Source organism: Crocodylus porosus, unplaced genomic scaffold (genome assembly GCF_001723895.1).
Source record: "Crocodylus porosus isolate Cpor-Errol unplaced genomic scaffold, CroPor_comp1, whole genome shotgun sequence".
Taxonomy (NCBI): Eukaryota; Metazoa; Chordata; order Crocodylia; family Crocodylidae; genus Crocodylus; species Crocodylus porosus.
In genome coordinates, this window is record NW_017728910.1 from 6,292,882 (window position 1) to 6,312,002 (window position 19,121).

Genomic DNA, 19,121 nt, shown 5'->3' on the forward strand with positions numbered 1-19,121 from the left:
TGATTGTTAAATATAACACTTGACACTTATGACAGTCTTTCAAACTATTTTAATAACCATGATTAAATTTAATATTTAACTTCTCAGTAATAAAGATATTGCCTATACAAAGAAATGGTTCTAATTATTTTTTACTGTTTCTGCAGCGAATGGAAAGAGAATATGATTGTCCTTGTACCATGGGAAAACCAAAAGTTGCCTTTAGAGAGAGCATTGCAGCACCTGTACCGTAAGTATTAACATAATATGCCAAATTAGCCTTGCACTAAATGTGTTGTTTTTGTTATAGATTTACACTGTAGAGAAATATTAACACTTCTCTTGACTTGTTTGGTCAAGATAAAACAGAAAAAAAGCAAGGAAGTTTAACTGACTGAATATATTTTTACTTTGAATCCTATATACCTGTTTGTTTATATAACCCTTCTGTCACCAAAGCATCTCTTATTGAAGTACTGGATGACTAGTCCTCTATTTTGGCTGACGGCTGTTTTGTGTTACTTTAACACCATGCTGTGGATGCCAGAGAACTTGCATTTGCCAAGGAATAATTTCCTGTGGATAAAAAGTACATGAGGTGTTGAAGAAATGGAAAGATTACTGCCTTAGGACAATATTGACCTAGAATATGTGCTTTTATTTATGGGCATGTCTGCAGTGCAGTCACAGGTCTAACTGTAGCTTATGTAGATATACTGAACTGACTTTAAGCTAAGTAGATTAGATACTGAGAACACAGGTCAAGATGGGCTAGTTGTCCTGCATTTACCAAGGTCTGCAGAGAATTCTGGAGTCTGCTGAGCTCCTGTTGACATAACTACACTGTTACTGGTTTGCAACTTAGCTAGTTTAAGGCCAGCTGAAAATACCTTAGCTGTTGTTAGACCTCGGATTGCACTGTAAACATGCCCTTAGAATCCCAAACAAGTGTACTGGTAGGGAAATAAGCCTGTGTGTAGTTCTAGAGTTAATTGAGGTTGCTTCCCACTAAAATGAATGGTACCATAGATGCATAAACCTTACTGAAAGTGCAGGAGGATATAGAGTGCCACACACTTGGAATGGGAGAGGAATCCTTCCTCACTATTGATAAATTATTTTTGACAGCAGATTGTGGTATCTAGAGCTACAGGTCTAAAACTCCCTTCTCTCTTTCCATCAAATGCATGTTTGCCAGTAATAAAATGTTTACAGGAGACTCAGTTGTCCAGTGAAGGATGGTTTATGATGGTGTCATTTGAGGAACTTGAGATCCTGCTACCACTGGTACCAGAAAGGCAATTCACAAATTTATAAAAATACCCCTTTTGCTTTGCAATGAAACCAAGTTTTACCTGGGATACAAAGTCATGAAGCAGGACTGTGTAGTCAAATTCAAGATAATCATCATTTCTTTTCTGGAAAGAACATAAAAGATAAGGCAATGAGGACTAAGATTCAAAGGCTTTTTGATTTCACTTCCCTCCACTCCCCACCTTCCCGTTAAGACCTATCACGCAGTTGTAGCTGGCCATAGTTTTAAAAAAAATCTGTGAAATGTTGCAGACCAAACTGCTGATAGCTGATATTAGTGGGTAAACAGATGAAACTTAGGTTTGCTCTGTGCTGCACTTCATGTGATTCCACAGAGCATCTGTAAGGGAAAACACAGTTTGAAGCCACATGGGTTGCTCAGACAGCTCTATTTAAAAAGTTAGGCTTGATTTAATTAAGCTTGTTCCTTTTCAGGGGAAATATTGAGGCTTTTATTTTCCAAACTACTTGTTTGTTATTGCAGACTCTCTTATTCTATTTACTTATGTCCCTATGGAGACTCTTTGCTTTGGCTCAAAATAATTTAGAGTTTGTCCTATTTGGCATTTTTGACCAGTTTATCATTTAGGAAAACCTAGTTACACAGGCAATGGTAAGCAGCAGAAACTAGTCTGTATTTTAGAGCAAGCAAATATTGCTGTACAGATACCTCATTAGTGACACTACCACCAGTACAGTTGGATGAGTTGCCAACCATAGGCAGTTATCTTCACAATTAATGGGGTAGGGAAGGAACTATATAGTTAGCCTTTACTCTGCCAGGGAGCCAGTTTGTTCCAGTCCTGTTAGTACTAGATCCTCCTATTATACATCTCATGTTTGCTGTCAGTTCAAACATAATGCTTTCTGCTCCCTGCCCTAATCTGTTGCTTTGCTTTCTGCTTCCTTTCCTGTGCTCCCTGCCTCAGCTGTAGCTTTGTTTTTTTGCTCCTTGCCGTTTCAGCTACTGTGCTGCCTTTCCCTTTTGTGGTCTGCCATGAGCTACACACAGAGGCTGTCAGTGCCACTTGTGGCCCACATGCCATAGGTTGGCCACCCCTGCTTTATATAATGTATGCATGTTTCAAATCCAGACCTAAGATGAAAGGGATAATTTACAGAGAGACTGAATTGCACATAAATATCCTGGGCATCCAGCACTCTGAGATTCAATATGCAGGATACTAACAGATTGCATATTTAAGGAAGGTGGGGGTACCCTCTGACCTCCATAGCATTGCCAGATGGGTTTCTGGGGGGGCCCTAGAGAGTGGGAAAAGGTGTTGGCTTCCCTCTACAGTTTTACACATTCAGCAAGGGTCTCCTTCTTCCCCTTTTTTTTCTGTAGAAAGAAGAGCCAGTAAGGGTCCCTTTTTCTCTTGCTTGCTTCTCTGCAGATAATGCATTTGTTTCTGACAACTGTGGTTAACTGTGGGACTTTCAAATATATGTAAGTGAGTTAGAAGAACAAATCTTAATTTGTACAGTATGTCAACAAAGAGAAGAAATTAAATTGTAAATAGGGAAAGATTTGCAAGAAACTGAAAAGTCTCACCATCCTAATAGCTTATGAAGGTAGAATGCAAAGACTAAAGTAAAGGGCAAAGTGAGAATGCCTGACCTCACAAAATTTGTCTTCCTCTCCTGCTCTAAGACAGCCACTGATGGGAGCAAAAATTAACAAATCCTGTTCCCAGGTTGAAGCTGTAGTTTTTCACACTCAAAGCCTCATTTGAATTCACTGGGAGCATTAACTACTCCGGTATTTGTACTCTGAAAGATTGTTTTAAACAGTTGAGGACCAATCTTGACAGCCTAAGTCCTAAATGGTGTCAGCTGTGAATATTCTCAATGTCAGTGTTGTTGTTTTACATTTCAGTATTGAGCCTTATTGTGTTGGACAATTGTTCCTTTAATTGAATCATTAATAAGAGCTCTCTTTCAGTCTTACAGTCTTAAAAGAGAAAAATCCAGAGGGCATTTTCTCCACTATACAATTTTCCCAAAGCAAGAATATTCATGTCGCTTTGCCTAATTTACTTTTATTCATGAATTCCATTTTGTAAATATTGTAAAGCCAAAGTGAAAACTAACGATGTTTGGATTTGTTAAAGATTAAATTGAGACTTGGTTCCTTGCTTGAGTATCCTTTAAATAAATTAACAAATGGTGAAAGATCAGCATGCTAGAAACATAGATTTTCTCATATTGGAGTCGAGATGCAGCCGACTACTGTTCCTTCAGCTCGCATAGTAGAGAGATCAGTAAGTGATGATTAGAGGCTTGAGGGTGGTGTAGGTTGAAAGATAAAGCAGAACAGTAATAAGTAACAGTGTGCAGAAAAAAAAACATACAAAGTTAGGGAAGTAAAGTAATCAGATAAAACCCTAATCAAATAAAGTGATCAGATCAGAGATGATACATCACAGCATATGACTAATCATGTGATATGCTGTTGTCTCCAAGAATATGCAGGCACTGCATTAAAAAAAAAAATCAAGCAAAATTTAAATTAATAAAGGGAAGGAATTATCTAAGTAAACAGTTCAGTAAGAAGAAATATCTTCTTTTAATAAACCAGAAAGAATTGATTAAATGTGCAGTAAAATAAGCAATCCATAGAAAGATTCAAAATGCAAATGACCATTGATTAAATCCTAAGGCTAGGTTTTTCACAAGGGCTTTAGGAATCCTAGATATAGATTGGTATGCACCTCAAAACTTATTAAACTTTTGGGAGGCAGCAGTTGCCTTGGCATATTAGATAAGCTGAGACATGGGCAGGTTTGGCCTATAATTCATATGCCCTTTGCCAGCTACTTCTAATTGCATCCATTGTGTGAGCAATTCCATTATGTAACATAAGACCTAAAATCACACAGTTACATATGAATGTGACATAGGACCACTGAATGTTGCATTTCTGAAATGCCATGAACTGATATGGTGATGAGTACTGAGACACATTTCACTGCCCTCCAAATTTTCTTTTAGTATTAATACCTAATACTAAAAGGTACCGAAGGAACTGGCCAATGTCATAGCAGAACCACTAGCACGGCTGTTTGAGCGCTTGTGGCACTCAGGTCAGGTCCCAGAGGACTGGAGAAGGGCCAATGTGGTCTCTATTTTCAAGAAGGGGAGGAAGGAGGTTCCGAGTAATTATAGGCCAGTCAGTCTTGCCTCTGTCCTTGGAAAAGTCTTTGAAAAGATTATTAAAGATCATATTTTCATGAGTCCAGTGGGAAAAATAATGCAGCAGGGCAACCAGGATGGATTCGTAGCGGGCAGATTGTGCCTGACTAATCTAGTTTCGTTTTATCACAAAACGCTAAGACACAGGAGTAGAGGTGGATGTCGTTTTCTTAGATCTTGGGAAGGCCTTTGATACCGTATCTCATCCCAGTCTCGTAAATTAAGAGGCTATGACTTGAATGCTTACATGGTCCTGTGGGTGGCAAATTGGCTTGGGGGTCGAACTCAGAGAGTGGTAGTAGATGGGTCGGTATCGACCTAAAAGGATGTGGGTAGTGGGGTCCTGCAGGACTCAGTCCTTGGACCTGTACTCTTCAGTGTCTTCATCAGTGACTTGGATATGGGCGTGAAGTATACTCTGTCCAAGTTTGCGGATGATACTAAATTGTGGGGGGAAGTGCACACTCCGGAGGGTAGGGAATGACTTTAGGCAGACCTGGACAGGTTGAATAAGTGGGCAGAACACAATCAGATGCAGTACAACAAGTACACGTACTGGCTGAGGAAGGACCCTCTCAGAAGCACAGAGAGGAATCTTGGAGTCATAGTGGGCTCCAAGATGAACATGAGTCATCAGTGTGACGAAATCATCAGCAAGGCTAACTGCACCTTATCGTACATCAGCAGATGGCGGATCGGACTCGATGATCCATTGAGGTCCCTTCTGACCCTAGCAGCTATGAATCTATAACCAAAGGCACTTACACACATGCAGGGAGGCTGCTCTGACATGGTGTAAATCCAGTGTGTCAGAGCAGACTTAATTAATCAAGTCTGCTGGAGTGTAGAAATTAACGCAGAAAAGAACCATACTGTATCAGTTTTACTGTTCTCCGTTTTGAACTAACGCTCGTCGAATGAATTCAAAGTACCCCACCACCATTTTTTCAGCAGGGACTGATTAGCACAGCTCACTAATAAAAGCGCCTCACCTCCCAGATCAAGTCTATGAAGCCCCAAGCTTTCAAAAGTAATTGTGGTGCCAGGGTAGGGAAGGAGAAAGGATGAGAAATGGATCAGTCAATATGTGCCACTTTCAGACTGCAACTGCCCCCTAACTGGAATAGAAAATTGTCTATGAGCTTTTGCTGAGGCTGGGGAAAGAGGACCCATTAAAATAAATAAGGGATTATCCTAGTCTCAGTAGGACTCATAGATTCTGTAGCAGTATATACATCTGTGTGTACTGATTCTTCTACGATCTATAATATCTTAGAGTATCCTTAGATAGCAGCTCCTCTGAGCTTAATTGCAAAGCACTGATTGGCGCAGTACTTACCACCTGTCGAACATCTTGAATTTGGGCTAGGTTGTACCATGTGTTTTCAGTTGAGTTCTGCCATATAATGTAATCACAGGCAGAGAAAGCTAGATGTCTGATGGGCTCCATTTCTGGGGGTACAATGCCAAAACTGTCTAGGATCAAAACAAATATATTAATCAAGATTTTCACACATCTGATGTAAAATGTATTTAATCTCATCCTAGCAGCTTCGCTTCATCTTTCAAGTGAGGATTACATTCAGTGATCTTATGTCTCACTTGGTATAATTCTATTGTCTTGCAAGACAGAAACATACCTACTACTTACTACCAGATAGGACACTGGTTTGGGAGACCTGGGGAGTCCCAATTTGAGCACTGATCTACTGTGTGACCTTAAATTCACTTCACTTTTGTGATCTTGCTTTCCTCTCCTATTTCATCTCGTTTGTGTATGTAGATAGTAAACTCTTCAATAGAAGGATCATTTTATAGGTGTACAGTAGTGGTGTGCAAAACGGGCCATATTTGATTCAGATTTGGATTCAGCCGGAATCGGGGACAGTGATTTGATTTGTTGATTCAGATCATTGTCCGCAATTTGATTCAGCGGAATCTGAATCTGAAGATTCAGTGTTGATTTAGAGAATCAGCGATTTGGCCACAGGCGCAGCTTTAAATGTTTTTTCTACGTACCTCAAGGTACCAAGCGCAGCTCGTGAACGCTGCAATGCTGGGGCAGGGTGCATAACCCCCTGCCCCCTGGCGATTGGCAATGGGGACCTCAGGTGCCCCCTCAGACCTAGGAAGCACCAGTTGCTGAGCCGCGGACCCGGAAGTGGACCAAAAGTGCTTTAGGTCCACTTCCGGATCTGCTGCCAAGCGTGCTGGGGAGCTCCCCGTGCTCCTGTGGGATGTTCCATCTCGGCATTCATGAGCCACCTGGTACCTTGAGATGTGTAGAAAAAACATTTAAAGCTGTATCTATATCTGACTTACCAAAGAGATTCGGAAAGATTCGGTCTCTTTTGCTGAAAGGTGATTCAGAGGGTTCCAATTTGATTCGGAGATTTGGCCACCGAATCGCTGCCAAATCAAATCAGGGACTGAAGCTTTGCACAGCCTTAGTGTAAAGTACAGAGCCTATTATAATGACATCCCACTTTTTTTTTGTTTTTGGGCTCTTTTTTTGTTTTTAGCTCTACGCGCAGAGGAGCCCTTTTTTTTTTTTTTTAAGATTAGTTTATTGCAGCTGGCATTGGCTAGAACTTGACTGTGGAGGGCAGATATTTCTTCCAAAACCCATTTCCTTTCATCTTTGTACCTGGAATATTTTGTGCAACTAGTGGCTCCTTCAGGCTCTTAATTCTGCTGTAAAACTTGTTATCTGCGTCATCTGGGTTCTTCCCAAGTTCTCCTTCCACTGTGAAATGCACTTCTGGAGCACTGTGTTGGCTGCCCAGGTGGTAGAGAACCTCAGCCGTGCAGTTAACTGCCTGACCCTGTTACAGAAGTAATTTCATAGATTTAATCCAACTTTAGTGTAGAAAAAGAAAAGACAGGAGTTAGTATTTAGAAAAACCATACTGTATCAGTTTTACAGTTTTCTACGTTGGACATTGTTCCCTGAATTGGTGAAAGTAAGGACAGAATGTTTTATTAGAATATTTAGTGCAGGGTCAGTCTTAATTTTAAAATATATTCACATTTTACTTTGGGTAGTTTACACAAAAAATGAAAGTCTAGTGGTGATTTAAAAGGGAAAAAAGTAATCTGAGAGAGTACCCAGTATTATTTATTCAGATAAAAGAGTTAATATAACTTCTGTAATTTGAAGGTGTTACATCATGAGACAAAAAACATCTTTGACTTAGGCCAACTACCGTTTCTCAACTTTCATCTCTTGATAAGATTCAGCCAGAAAGACTTTTTAGCTTTTAAGGTGAAAAAACTTGGGTTACTTTCAGGTGCTAATTGGTCCTCCAGTCTGACTTGGCAATAAGAAAAAAGCCAAAACTTATGTATTGTGCACCAATTTTACAAGCAGATCATTTTCAGACAATTAACTGGTAGTGCCTAGAGTTCCTAGCAAGACGAGGTCCCCATTCTGCTAGCCTTTATAGTCATATGTAATGAAGAAATGGTTCCTTCAAAGAACTGGCATTCCAAGTAAGTAAATGAAGCACAACTTACTTCCTGGACAGTGTCTTTCAATGTGAATTCAAGGTGATATTTATGTCCAGTCCCTGGAATGTCCTAAAGTGAGGCAATATAAAAAAAAGTATTTAAAACTCTTATGTCCGTGCATTCTGTCAACTGTTCCAATTAATCCTGTGAGCTATGACAAAGGAGTACCACTCTGTACAGTACCCATACAACTCTGTATTATTCTCTTATACATTGACCAACTGATTCGTTAGTTGGTGTGGGCAAACTGAAATCCCATGAACATTTAAGAAATGTACCAGTGTTGGGGGTGCAGTTACACCAGAGGTCCTTCCCTCTTGCCAGTGCTATTGAACACATTTCAGACTTGCAGTGGAAGTGTGCTCAAGCAAGGCTGTTGTGCAGGAAGGACTGAGCCTCTACCCTATGTAAATGAACCAAATTTTAATGTGGGAAGCCAGATTTATTTAGTAATATCTTTTGTTGAACCATCTACATATTTGGGAGAAGAATGAGACAAGTTTCCTGGAACAAAATGCCCTTCCTCAGGTTGTATTATAATTGCATTGTAACCAGCACCAGATCCACACAATGGGCCTGATTTATAGATTTCATAGACATTAGGGCTGGAAGGGACCTCAGAAGATCATTGAGTCCAGCCCCCCACCCAAAGGGCAGGAAGTCAGCTGTGGCCACAGGATCCCAGCAAGACAAGCATCCGATCTACTCCTGAAGGTGTTCAATGCAGGCGACCAAACCACCTCCAATGGCAGGCCACCCCGGGGGCCCGGACAGTAAAGAAATTCCTCTCCATGTCCAGCCTGAAACGGTCCTGCCGGAGCCTACAACCATTCAACCCTGCCACCCCCCTGTTAACCACTCGAGTGTGATTCTGTCCCATCCTGTTTTAAAGCCCTACTTTTGTGACATGCCATTGTCTTAGCCTTAATTCTTTGTCACAAAAAGCAGTAAGATGACACATGGACTTTTTGTGTTAAACTGTTTTGCAGGCACTTAAGCAGGGTGGGAAAGGATCCTATTTCTGCCTAAAAGATGGAACAGGATCTGGCTCAATATTTGCACAGTATAGAAGATATTCAATAGAACAGTTGCTGCAAGAAGTTACTCATCCACTTTATAATCACTAGGTTATTTGTATTCCAGCTCACGGGTGGCCAGCCTGTGAGCTGTGGGCAGCTTCTGTGTGGCAGATCAGGGAGGGGGTAAGGAAGTAGAGCAGATTTGCAGGGAGCAGTTTGAGAAAGGGATCAGTCGCACTTGGGGAGGGTGCTAATTTGTGGCAGTGCTAATTTGTGGCACACGGCACTGCTTTAAGTGCTGCTTTGATGTGATTATACAAGAACTTTATTGGAGGGCATTCCAAATACAATGGCAGCTTTCTCTCTATAGGACACTGTATGCAAAATAGGCACAAACCAATTCACATTTTCCATGTTATATCACCACTTGTCCTCAGCAAGCCACCTTTGAGCAATCCGTACAGATGCACTTGAGCTGCTTTGTGCCAGCAAGATAACCCAACAGCAAGTACAGTACAGAGAGAAACCAAAAGATCTGGACTTATTTGTAATGCTCTTGTAATTTACATTGCACTCCACTTTCAAAATGTTCCATGGACCCCAGACAAGGTTCTTTGGGTGAATCTGGTATCTTTTATTATACCAACTTAAATAGTTGGGAAAAAAGCTGATCCTAAGTAGAATCTGGTGAAGAATTATCTCCAATTTGGCACAGAAAGATTGTCATCAAGTTACTTTTTTGCAATATAATGCAATAGCCACTAGATAAGAATTACTTGGCTGTAAGACCCCTACACTGTTCAGTGACCTTCTGCCTACCTATAAAATATATGAATGCATTGTAGTAGCAGCATCAGTTATGACTAGGCAGGTTAATCTTTCACCTAAATTACCGAATGCCTTGTACGTGATTTTCAGGCAGCAATTGGAAATCTTATAGAATAGTCTTAAACTGAGAATAAGGGTGGGGTTTGCAACTTGGAAATAAAAAGCCTGAGGTCTGTTGCTTAGGCACGAATATGTAATAACCATCCAACAGGATCCTCTTTGACTCTAAAAAGGCCACAAATCTCTATCTGAAAAGAAGGAAATGTCGAACCGCGCCAGAGTCTCTTGTGGGCATTTGTGGTGGGTCTGCTCCGGCGCCAGCTAGAGAGGGGAGCTGATCTCGGTGGAAGTCCGGGGAGGAAAACCCTGAATGATACCGCGAGAACAGCTTCAAACGCCTACTAACGCCGACTATTATTTTGCTGGGAGCCAAATCTCAAGGAAAAGTAACTAAAAAGCCCCGTCACTTTCGAACAGATGTTAAACGGGGCGGGGGCGGAGGGTCTCAGCCTGCAGCCGCGGGGCGGCCTGCACGAGCCCGGGGAAGGGAGACGCCGCCTCGTTGCCCCGCCCGCCCAGGCTGCCGCTGGGTTCCGTCAGGGCCCCGTGCCCCGTGCCGGCCCGCGGGCCCCTCTCCCGGCCCCTCACCTGGAGGCGGGCGCGCCTCACGTTGGACAAGGTCAGGACGCGGTTGGGGCCGCCGCGCCGGTAGCTGATGCAGGCGCGGGCCACGCCGGCCGCCCGCTGCGCGGGGTAATGGCTCGGCTCTAGCTCCATGAGGCGCGAGGCGAGGCGAGGAGCAGGCAGAGCCGGGCAGGGAGAAGCAGGAAGCGGCGGGAGGGCGGGGTGCGCTGCTGCCGCCCCACCCCAGCCTGCGCCGCTGTGGCCCTTCTGCTCCGCGGCAGGTGGACCCGGGGGCTGGGGCTTCCTCTGCTGTGTTTGTGCGCGGCGCGCCGGGCCCGGCAGCTCCTGAGGGGCCCGCAGCCGCGGCGGGGTCAGTGCCGCCGCCTGCAGGTGGCAGGGTTAGCAGCTGGCTGGGTTAGGCTTGAGCCAGGGGATAACTGCTTTCTGCTTTTTCCCAGGTTTGAATACACCCACAAGAAACAATCGGGTGGGGCTGGGCAGTATGGGAAGGTGATTGGAGTCCTGGAGCCCATGGAGCCGGAGAACTACACCAAGCTGGAGTTCAAAGACCAAACCGTGGGGACAAATGTCCCGCAGGCGTTCATACCTGCCATCGAAAAGGTGACAAGTATTTTCAGATGGTTTGTGTTTGTGGCATAAGCACTGCACCGATTTGAGCTTCCCGTGCAGTCAGCTCTGCCAGGTCTGCCCCAGGGACGGCAGTGACGGTTTTGAGCAATGGGAGCAGCATCAACATCTGGATGTGGTTTTGCTCAATTCCTAAAATTCCCTGGTTTCCGTGTCACTTCAAAGTTCTCGTTTTTGTTTTTCCTTGGTAGGATACAGAGCTGCTTTTCTTCCTCATTGGCATGTAATTTTCATCATAAACCAGAATAACAGGGGGAAAAAAGCCACATTGGTGTTCATTTGTTAAAGTAATAATTACTGCTAGTTTTAAGATTCCCTTTCACAAATGTTCCCCTTTAGCAGCAGCAGGTTTAGAAAACTGACTTTTCTGGGACCCTTATATGGAGGAAACTGCTGTTAAAAAGATTTCCATGAATTACTACCCAAATGGTCTTTCCACATTGGCCTTCCTTATGTCTCTGCTTGTTTATGAGCTTATGTGTTTTAGTGCATAAAATTCTTACTGTTAATGGAAATATCTCCATTACAGTACTTCTGTACCACTTTGTTAGCACATTTCCCTGAATCGTGTTGTGTCGATTCATACTGTTCTCTCGATACTTCCATTTTGCAATCTTTGCTTAGGGATACAAGAAAGAAAGATTGTGGCCAGCCCAAAAACCCTACTTAGAAAAATTGTGTGTTGTTTTCAAAAATTAGAATGTCGCTCTGTTGGTACCATGTATAATATTCTTTCTGCGTAGAACATTAATTCACATAACCACAATGATGTGCAACCTAAAAATGCCTAAACAGGTATGTTTAACATGTCCTAGAACAAGGGTTTTCAACCTTTTTTTAAGGGGTGTACCTCTTCTGGTGGGTACACCTTTTGAAGTATATCCCTTTCCGGATGGGGAGAGGGGAGGGCTAACTGCTGGCAGGGTGTGAAGCCGGCAGCGCAGGGAAACAGCAGCGGTGCAGAGTGGTGAATGGCAGTGGTGGGGAGGTGGCGGAGGTGCAGTGGTGGGGAGAGGGGAGCTCGCATGCAGCGGCTGCCTCTGCCATTCACCACTCCGCACCACAGCCGTGTGCCACTTCCCCACACCACTGTGTGTGCCCCCTGGGGCCGTCCCAAGTACCCCAGGGGTACACATACCCCTGGTTGACAAACCGCTGTCCTAGAATCATAGAAAGCTAGGGTTGCAAGGGAGCTCAGGAAGTCATCTAGTCCAGTGTTTCACAACCTTTTGGTTCCAGTAGCACACTTACCAGGCCTCTCCGATCCTGTAGCACACCAGCCAAATGCAGAGTGAGGAAGGGAGGCGGCACAGCTGAACACAGTGTGTGGATGCAAATGGCTGGCTGGAGCGGCAACAGGGGGCATGACTCCAGCCCAGAAATCTGCAGCACACTTGGATGTGTCTTGTGGCACGCCGGTTGAGAAATGCTAATCTAGTCCAGCCTCTTGCTCAAAGCAGGACCTGCCCCAACTAAATCATCCCAGCTAAAGCTTTGTCTAGCCAGGTCTTGAAAACTTCCAAGGATGGAGCTTCCACCATCCTTCTGGGTAACCTGTTCCAGTGTTTTATGACCCTCCTAGGGAGAAAATTCTTCCTAATATCTAATCTAAACTTCACTTGCTGCAACTTCAGTCTGTTCCTCCTTGTTCTGTCATCTGCCACCACTGAGAACAGTTTAGCTCCATCCTCTTTGGAACCCCTTCAGGTAGTTAAAGGCTGCCATTAAGTCCCCTCCCAGTTCCCTCAGTCTTTCCTTATAAATCATGTCCCCCAGCCTCCCTCACCATTTTTGTTGCCCTCCACTGGACTCTCTCCAATTTGTCCACATCCTTTCTGTAGTGGGGGCCCAAAACTGAATACAGTACTCCAGCTGTGACCTCACCGGTACGGAATAGAGGGGAATAATCACTTTTATTGACCGACTAGCAGCACATCTACCAATGCAGCCCAGTATGCCATTTGCCTTCTTGGCAACAAGGGCACACTGCTGGCTCATATTCAGCTTATTGTCCCTTGTAACCCGCAAATCCTTTTCTGCAGAGCTGCTGCTCAGCCAGTCAGCCCCCCGCCTGTACCAGTGCATGGGATTGTTCTGTCCTAAGTGCAGGACTTTGCATTTGTCCTTGCTGAATGTCATGAGCAAGAGTGTGTGTTCTTGAGCCCATTATGCCCATTATGAGATTCCTTTTGGCCCAATCCTTCGATTTGTCTAGGTCTCTCTGAATACTAGCTATATCCTCTAGCATATCTATTACTCCCTCCAGCTTAGTGTCATCTGTGAACTTGCAGAGGGTGCACGCTATGCCATCTTCCAGGTCGTGGTGAGGACATTGAACAAAACCAGCCCCAGAATCAACCCTTGGGGCAGTCCATTTGATACTGGCTGCCAACTAGACATCGAGCCATTGATTACTACTTTCTAAGCCTGATGCTCCAGCCAGTTTTCTATCCACCTTACAGTCCATTCATCCAGCCCATACTTCCTTAGCTTGCCTGGGAGAACATTGTGGGAGACCATATCAAAAGCCTTGCTAAAATCAAGGTATACCACATCCACTGGCATCCACAGAGCCAGTCTTCTCATCATAGGAGGCAGTCAGTTTGGTCAGGCATGACTTGTCCCTGGTGAATCCATGCTGACTGTTTCTAATGACCTTTTTCTCCTCCACATGCTTAGAAATGGATACCCTGAGGACCTGTTCCATGATTTTTCCAAGGACTGAAGTGAGGATGACTGGTCTGTAGTTCCCTGGATCTTCCTTTTTCACTTTCTTAAATATGGGCACTATGTATGCCCTTTTCCAATCATCCAGGACCTCTTCTGATCGCTGTGAGTTTTCAAAGATCATGGCTAACGGCTCTGCAGTCACATCAGCCAACTCCCTCAGCACCCTTGGGTGCATTGCATCTGGCCCCATGGACTTGCATGTGTCCAGCTTTTCTAAGTAGTCCCTAACTTGTTTTTTCACTACTAAGGACTGCTCATCTCCTCCCCAAACTGTGCTGCCCAGTGCAGTAGTCTGAGAGCTGACCTTACCTGTGAACACTGAGGCAAAAAAGGCACTGAGCACTTCAACCCTTTTTGCATCCTCTGGCACAAGTTCGCCTCCCCCATTCAGTAAAGGTCCCACGCTTTCCCTGATAGTCTTCTTGCTGCCGACATACCCTTCATGTTACCCTTCATATCTCATGTAGAAACCCTTCTTGTTACACTTCATATCTCTTACTAGCTGCAGCTCCAATTGCATTTTGGCCTTCCTGAATTCATCCCTGCATGCCCAAGCAATGCTCTTATAGTCTTCCCTAATTATTTGTCAGAATTTCTACTTATAAACTTCCTTTTTGTGATTTAGTTTACTGAAGTCAAACTGTTAAGTCAAACTGGTCTTTTGCCATACTTGCTAGTCTTCCTGCGCAACACGATGGTTTGTTCCTGCACTCTCAATCCTGATTACCTTACTTGTGCTCCCAAAGTGATATCAAACTGAAATCTCAGGGAGTGGCACCTTTCAAACACTTATGGGAAAAGTACTCTCTGGGTCATTGTTATGGTTTGAATCTTTTTTTTTCCTTAAGTAGTAGGAATAACATTCCTGATCTAGGAGTTGGCTGACTGTGAATAATTCTTTCGGTTTGCAGAAGATCAGTGCAATTAACTGTTCCATATATACTGAATTGAATATTGTCCTTATTAAAGGTTTTTAGAGTGGATTGCAGTTACTAATCTCAGGACAATTTTCAACAGGGATTTCGTAATGCGTGTGAAAAGGGTCCTCTGACAGGTCACAGGATATCTGGAGTCCGGTTCGTCTTAGATGATGGTGCACATCACATGGTGGATTCTAATGAATACTCTTTCATCAGAGCAGGGGAAGGTGCACTCAAACAAGGTATGAATCAATCAGCTTGAAGATGTTTTGTTTAACATATAGTAACATATAGTTTAACTTGGTTTGAACAATTTCATTTTTGTGCCCATTATTTGTTTGCTTATTTATAATTTTCCAACAAAAGGTAACTAGCCAAATGTAATCTGTGTGCAGTAGCAGACAGACAAGGTTCACAGAAATTTATAAGAATATGGCTTAACTTGTAGATCTGTGGAAAGGAGATGGTAGATTTTTTGTTTAAATCTTAGTAGGAGCTACCTGCTCCCAAATTTTTGACACCTATAACATTTGGGAAAGCCCGATCAAATGTCATTTTTGTCCTCCAGATAGAGGCTAGCATGGAACAGATTATTTTAGTGATGTGAGAACTAAATGTTGATATTTTGGAAGTTCTTGTTTCATCTGGAAATAGTCTTTCTCAGAAATACAGAATTAAAGAACAGGCAGGAAATTGCTCAAGGCTCCTTCATTAGACCCTACCATATATTCAGATACATTTTGCACTTTTCCAGCAAAATGATGGAAGTGAAATAAAAATCTGTTTCAGTATTTTTGCATTTTAAATGCATGCTGATTTGTCCATTGGGTTTTATATGCAGCACTAACAAAATTAGATTATACATTCGTATTTAAAAGACCATATGCTCCAATACTGCTGTAGTAACCTTAATCCTAGTCTTCCCCTTGTATAAATTTTAGCAGTAAGCATACCTGACAGATCAGCTAGGCCTGGGGATTGACTCCTTTTGATAAGCTGGTAAAGAATTCCATCTTGAAGCCAGTCTTCCACCCACACTGAGATGCTGTTAACTTTTCACTAACATATGAGTGAAAAGAAATAATAAAACGTGTATCATAGGAACTTGCCCTCATCGTTCAGATCAGAAGTCTGCTACTACATTTGATTAATTGAGCTCTGTCAAGAAAGGCACTGGTGTCCATAGTTAAATCTGTACTTCCTCAGGATTGAAGGATTTTATATTTTTATTGAAGAAGTTCTAAATTACTCTGTCAGATATTTTCTGACTTCAACCTGAACAGCAAAGAGAATTCTCCAAGGAAGTTGAGTTTTTCAGAATTTCTGGGGGAATGTTTGGCTGAACCTAACATAGATTCAGGCCACTTAGAAGAGAAATACCACAAGATATATACTTTCCAGTTAAGAGCAACTTGGTTAAACTATTCTGAAAATCTACACACCAGAACTCTGTTGGCTGCCCCTTCCTCTAATGATGATCGTTTGCTTGTCACTTCTGCCTGTGGCCAAAGAACTTTGAAGTCAGTGGATCACTTTGATTTTAGCAGGCTTTATGCCGAGTTCTTTGGGTTAGCTGCTGAAAAGAAAGTTGCAAGATGGAATTAGGCAATTTTTGAAGAATGCCTAATATGAGTAGCTTGGGAGGTATAAGAATGCAAATATTCTAATTTGTCTTCATTTTTAACCAGCTATGGAAAATGCAAAAGTGCGTGTTCTTGAGCCCATTATGTCCGTGGAAATTGTAGCACCAAATGAATTCCAAGGAGCTGTGGTTGCTGGAATTAATCGCCGTCATGGAGTGATCACCGGACAAGATGGCATAGAGGACTATTTTACTTTGTATGCTGATGTATGTGCTGTTGAGTTTTTCTGAACCTTTCCCCTTTCAATCAGATAATTTTATTTTAATATTTAGGCAATTATGTACTAGCTATTAAATCTCTGTCTGCCTCTCTTTTTTATTTTACTAGTATTTGCATAGTTGCAGCTAAGCTAAACATATGCAAAGGGTATGCATGACACCATGAAACAAGTTACATGTCATCACATGGCAGTGTTTGGCATAGAACACACACATTAAATTATTTTTTGAAGAAAAAAGATTTTTTCTGCCCCTGCTGTTTACAAAAGATCTTTCAGCAATGGAAAGATTCCCTGACCATACAGGGAAACCAGATGTACCCAAGGGCTGAAGGAGGCACAAAATAAGCTAATCTGAGTAGCTAAAAAATATTTTTTTTATCTTCTTTTGGTTCAAGTAACCTGAAGTAGTACAGTAATGTTTGTAGATACAGCAACAGCCTTTTTAAAATGTATTACTTTTTGCTGGGCCCGATTAAAAGTGTTTCTAAGAGTTCTGTGCAGCTAAAATAATGCAGCATAACTCCCTACCTCTGGCAAGCCAGTTGTAAATTTTCATGGCCTCCCCCAAAGTTCTCTGAAAACTATTTTAACAACCACTCAATATCCCTTTATCTCCCCACTCATTGCTTTGTCTTCATTAGGAAAAAATGCATTGCTGACAGGGTGTCAGTAATGCATGCAGCTGAATCATTGCAGAACATGGTTTAACTGCAAGTTGAGCCAAGGATGAATTATGTGAATAGCTCTTTCAGAAACTGTGCTTAAAACTTGCAGCTCTGAGGTGTTTCCAACACTGGAACCTCTTGTTTGATATAGTGCAAATTCTTGATGTCGGCCTGCTAAATGTGTTGAAGATGCTCCAATATTGAGAGTCAGAGATGCTCCAATTAGGAATATCCTCATGCTCCAATATTGAGAATATTTATCCTACTGTAGATAAATAATGAAAATGTCTTTAAAATAAACCTCCTTTATAAATACAAAACATAACTTTAAAAGTGTTACTAACTGGTTTAGTAAAGATTAGTTGAATCTGAATGCCAGATAATATTGAAAAATACCGTAGTCCTACAAAAATAATGTGTATTATATGTTTGATTATTAGGTGCCACTGAATGATATGTTTGGATATGCCACTGAACTGAGATCCTGCACAGAGGTTAGTCAGCAAATAAACTTTGGCTACTTTAACAAAATGTATAACAGATTTACAAAAATAAGCACATGTCTATGTGGACTGTATTTCTGATTGAAGGTTTGAAGTGAGAATCTAGTAGATGAGTAGAGTATAAATAATGTAATGAGATTGATAATAATGATGTAGCAAGAGCTGAATTACTTCATTATAAATGTTTACAGTATCCAAAACACATTAGACATTCCTCAGGAAAAAAATAGGGTGGCAAATTGACTGGTGGGTGGCAAATTGGCTAGAGGGTCGTACCCAGAGAGTGGTAGTGGATGGGTCGGTATCGACCTGGAAGGGAGTGGGTAGTGGGGTCCCACAGGGCTCGGTCCTTGGATCGATACTCTTCAATGTCCTCTTCATCAGTGACTTGGAAGAGGGAGTGAAGTGTACTTTGTCCAAGTTTGTGGATGATACAAAACTGTGAGGAGAAGTAGACACACTGGAGGGCAGGGAACAACTATAGGCAGACCTGGACAGGTTGGACAAATGGGCAGAAAACAATAGAATGCAGTTTAACAAGGAGAAATGCAAAGTGCTGCACCTAGGGAGGAAAAATGTCCAGCACACCTACTGCCTAGGAAATGACCTGCTCAGTAGCACGGAAGCGGAAAGGGATCTCGGAGTCCGAGTGGACTCTAAGATGAACATGAGTCATCAGTGTGACAAAGTCATCAGCAAAGCTAACTGCACTTTATCATGCATCAGCAGATGCATGAGTAACAGAACCAAGGAGGTGATACTTCCCCTCTATCGGGCACTGGTCAGCCCGCAGTTGGAATACTGCGTGCAGTTTTGAGCGCCACACTTCAAGAGGGATGTGGATAACCTGGAGAGGGTCCAGAGGAGGGCCACTCGTATGGTTAAGGGCTGGCAGGCCAAGCCCTATGAAGAGAGACTAAGGCACCTGGACCACTTCAGCCTCTGCAAGAGAAGGTTGAGAGGTTACTTTCTGGCTGCCTATAAATTCATCATGGGGGCGCAGAAGGGAATTGGTGAGGCTCTGCTCACCAAGGCGCCCCTGGGGGTCACAAGAAACAATGGCCATAAGCTAGCAGAGAGCAGATTTAGACTGGACATTAGGAGGAAATTCTTCACAGTTAGAGTGGCCAAGGTCTGGAATGGGCTCCCAAGGGAGGTGGTGCTCTCTTCTACCCTGGGGGTCTTCAGGGGGAGGTTGGATGGGCATCTGGCTGGTGTCATCTGAACCCAGCACTTTCCTGTCTATGCAGGGGGTCAGACTCAATGATCTATTGAGGTCCCTTCGGATGCTAACATCTATGAATCTATGAATAAGACAAGTCA

General features: G+C 42.8%; 2 protein-coding genes across 3 annotated transcripts in view; one reads left to right on the plus strand and one right to left on the minus strand.

Annotated features, from left to right (window-relative positions):
- Positions 1 to 19,121, plus strand: part of GFM1 (G elongation factor mitochondrial 1) — a 53,461-nt gene that overhangs the window by 28,238 nt on the left and 6,102 nt on the right. Inside the window, exons 13-16 of the mRNA XM_019532512.1 lie at positions 10,928 to 11,090; positions 14,865 to 15,009; positions 16,456 to 16,616; positions 17,736 to 17,789. Coding sequence (XP_019388057.1) covers positions 10,928 to 11,090; positions 14,865 to 15,009; positions 16,456 to 16,616; positions 17,736 to 17,789 — 523 coding nt within the window. The remainder of the gene's footprint in view (positions 1 to 10,927; positions 11,091 to 14,864; positions 15,010 to 16,455; positions 16,617 to 17,735; positions 17,790 to 19,121) is intronic.
- Positions 255 to 10,637, minus strand: LXN (latexin). 2 transcript variants are annotated; one of them, XM_019532659.1, is made up of 6 exons: positions 10,494 to 10,637; positions 8,005 to 8,067; positions 7,136 to 7,313; positions 5,828 to 5,964; positions 1,335 to 1,397; positions 255 to 555 (listed from the first exon to the last, which is right to left on the minus strand). In XM_019532659.1, the coding sequence occupies exons 1-6, from the start codon at positions 10,620 to 10,622 to the stop codon at positions 472 to 474; spliced, it is 654 nt and encodes a 217-aa protein (XP_019388204.1). In that variant the 5' UTR covers positions 10,623 to 10,637; the 3' UTR covers positions 255 to 471. The 2 variants fall into 2 exon arrangements, with proteins under 2 accessions (XP_019388204.1, XP_019388205.1); XM_019532660.1 differs by lacking the exon at positions 8,005 to 8,067.

Bases quoted from the DNA above. Each gene is read 5' to 3' on its own strand.
- LXN (XM_019532659.1), bottom strand. From the start codon at position 10,622: ATGGAGCTAGAGCCGAGCCATTACCCCGCGCAGCGGGCGGCCGGCGTG. The intron at 7,314-8,004 runs GTAAGTTGTGCT...CTTCTGTAACAG, and splicing joins TGAAAGACACTGTCCAGGAA to GGTCAGGCAGTTAACTGCAC. The intron at 1,398-5,827 runs GTAAGTACTGCG...TGTTCTTTCCAG, and splicing joins TTCAAGATGTTCGACAGGTG to AAAAGAAATGATGATTATCT.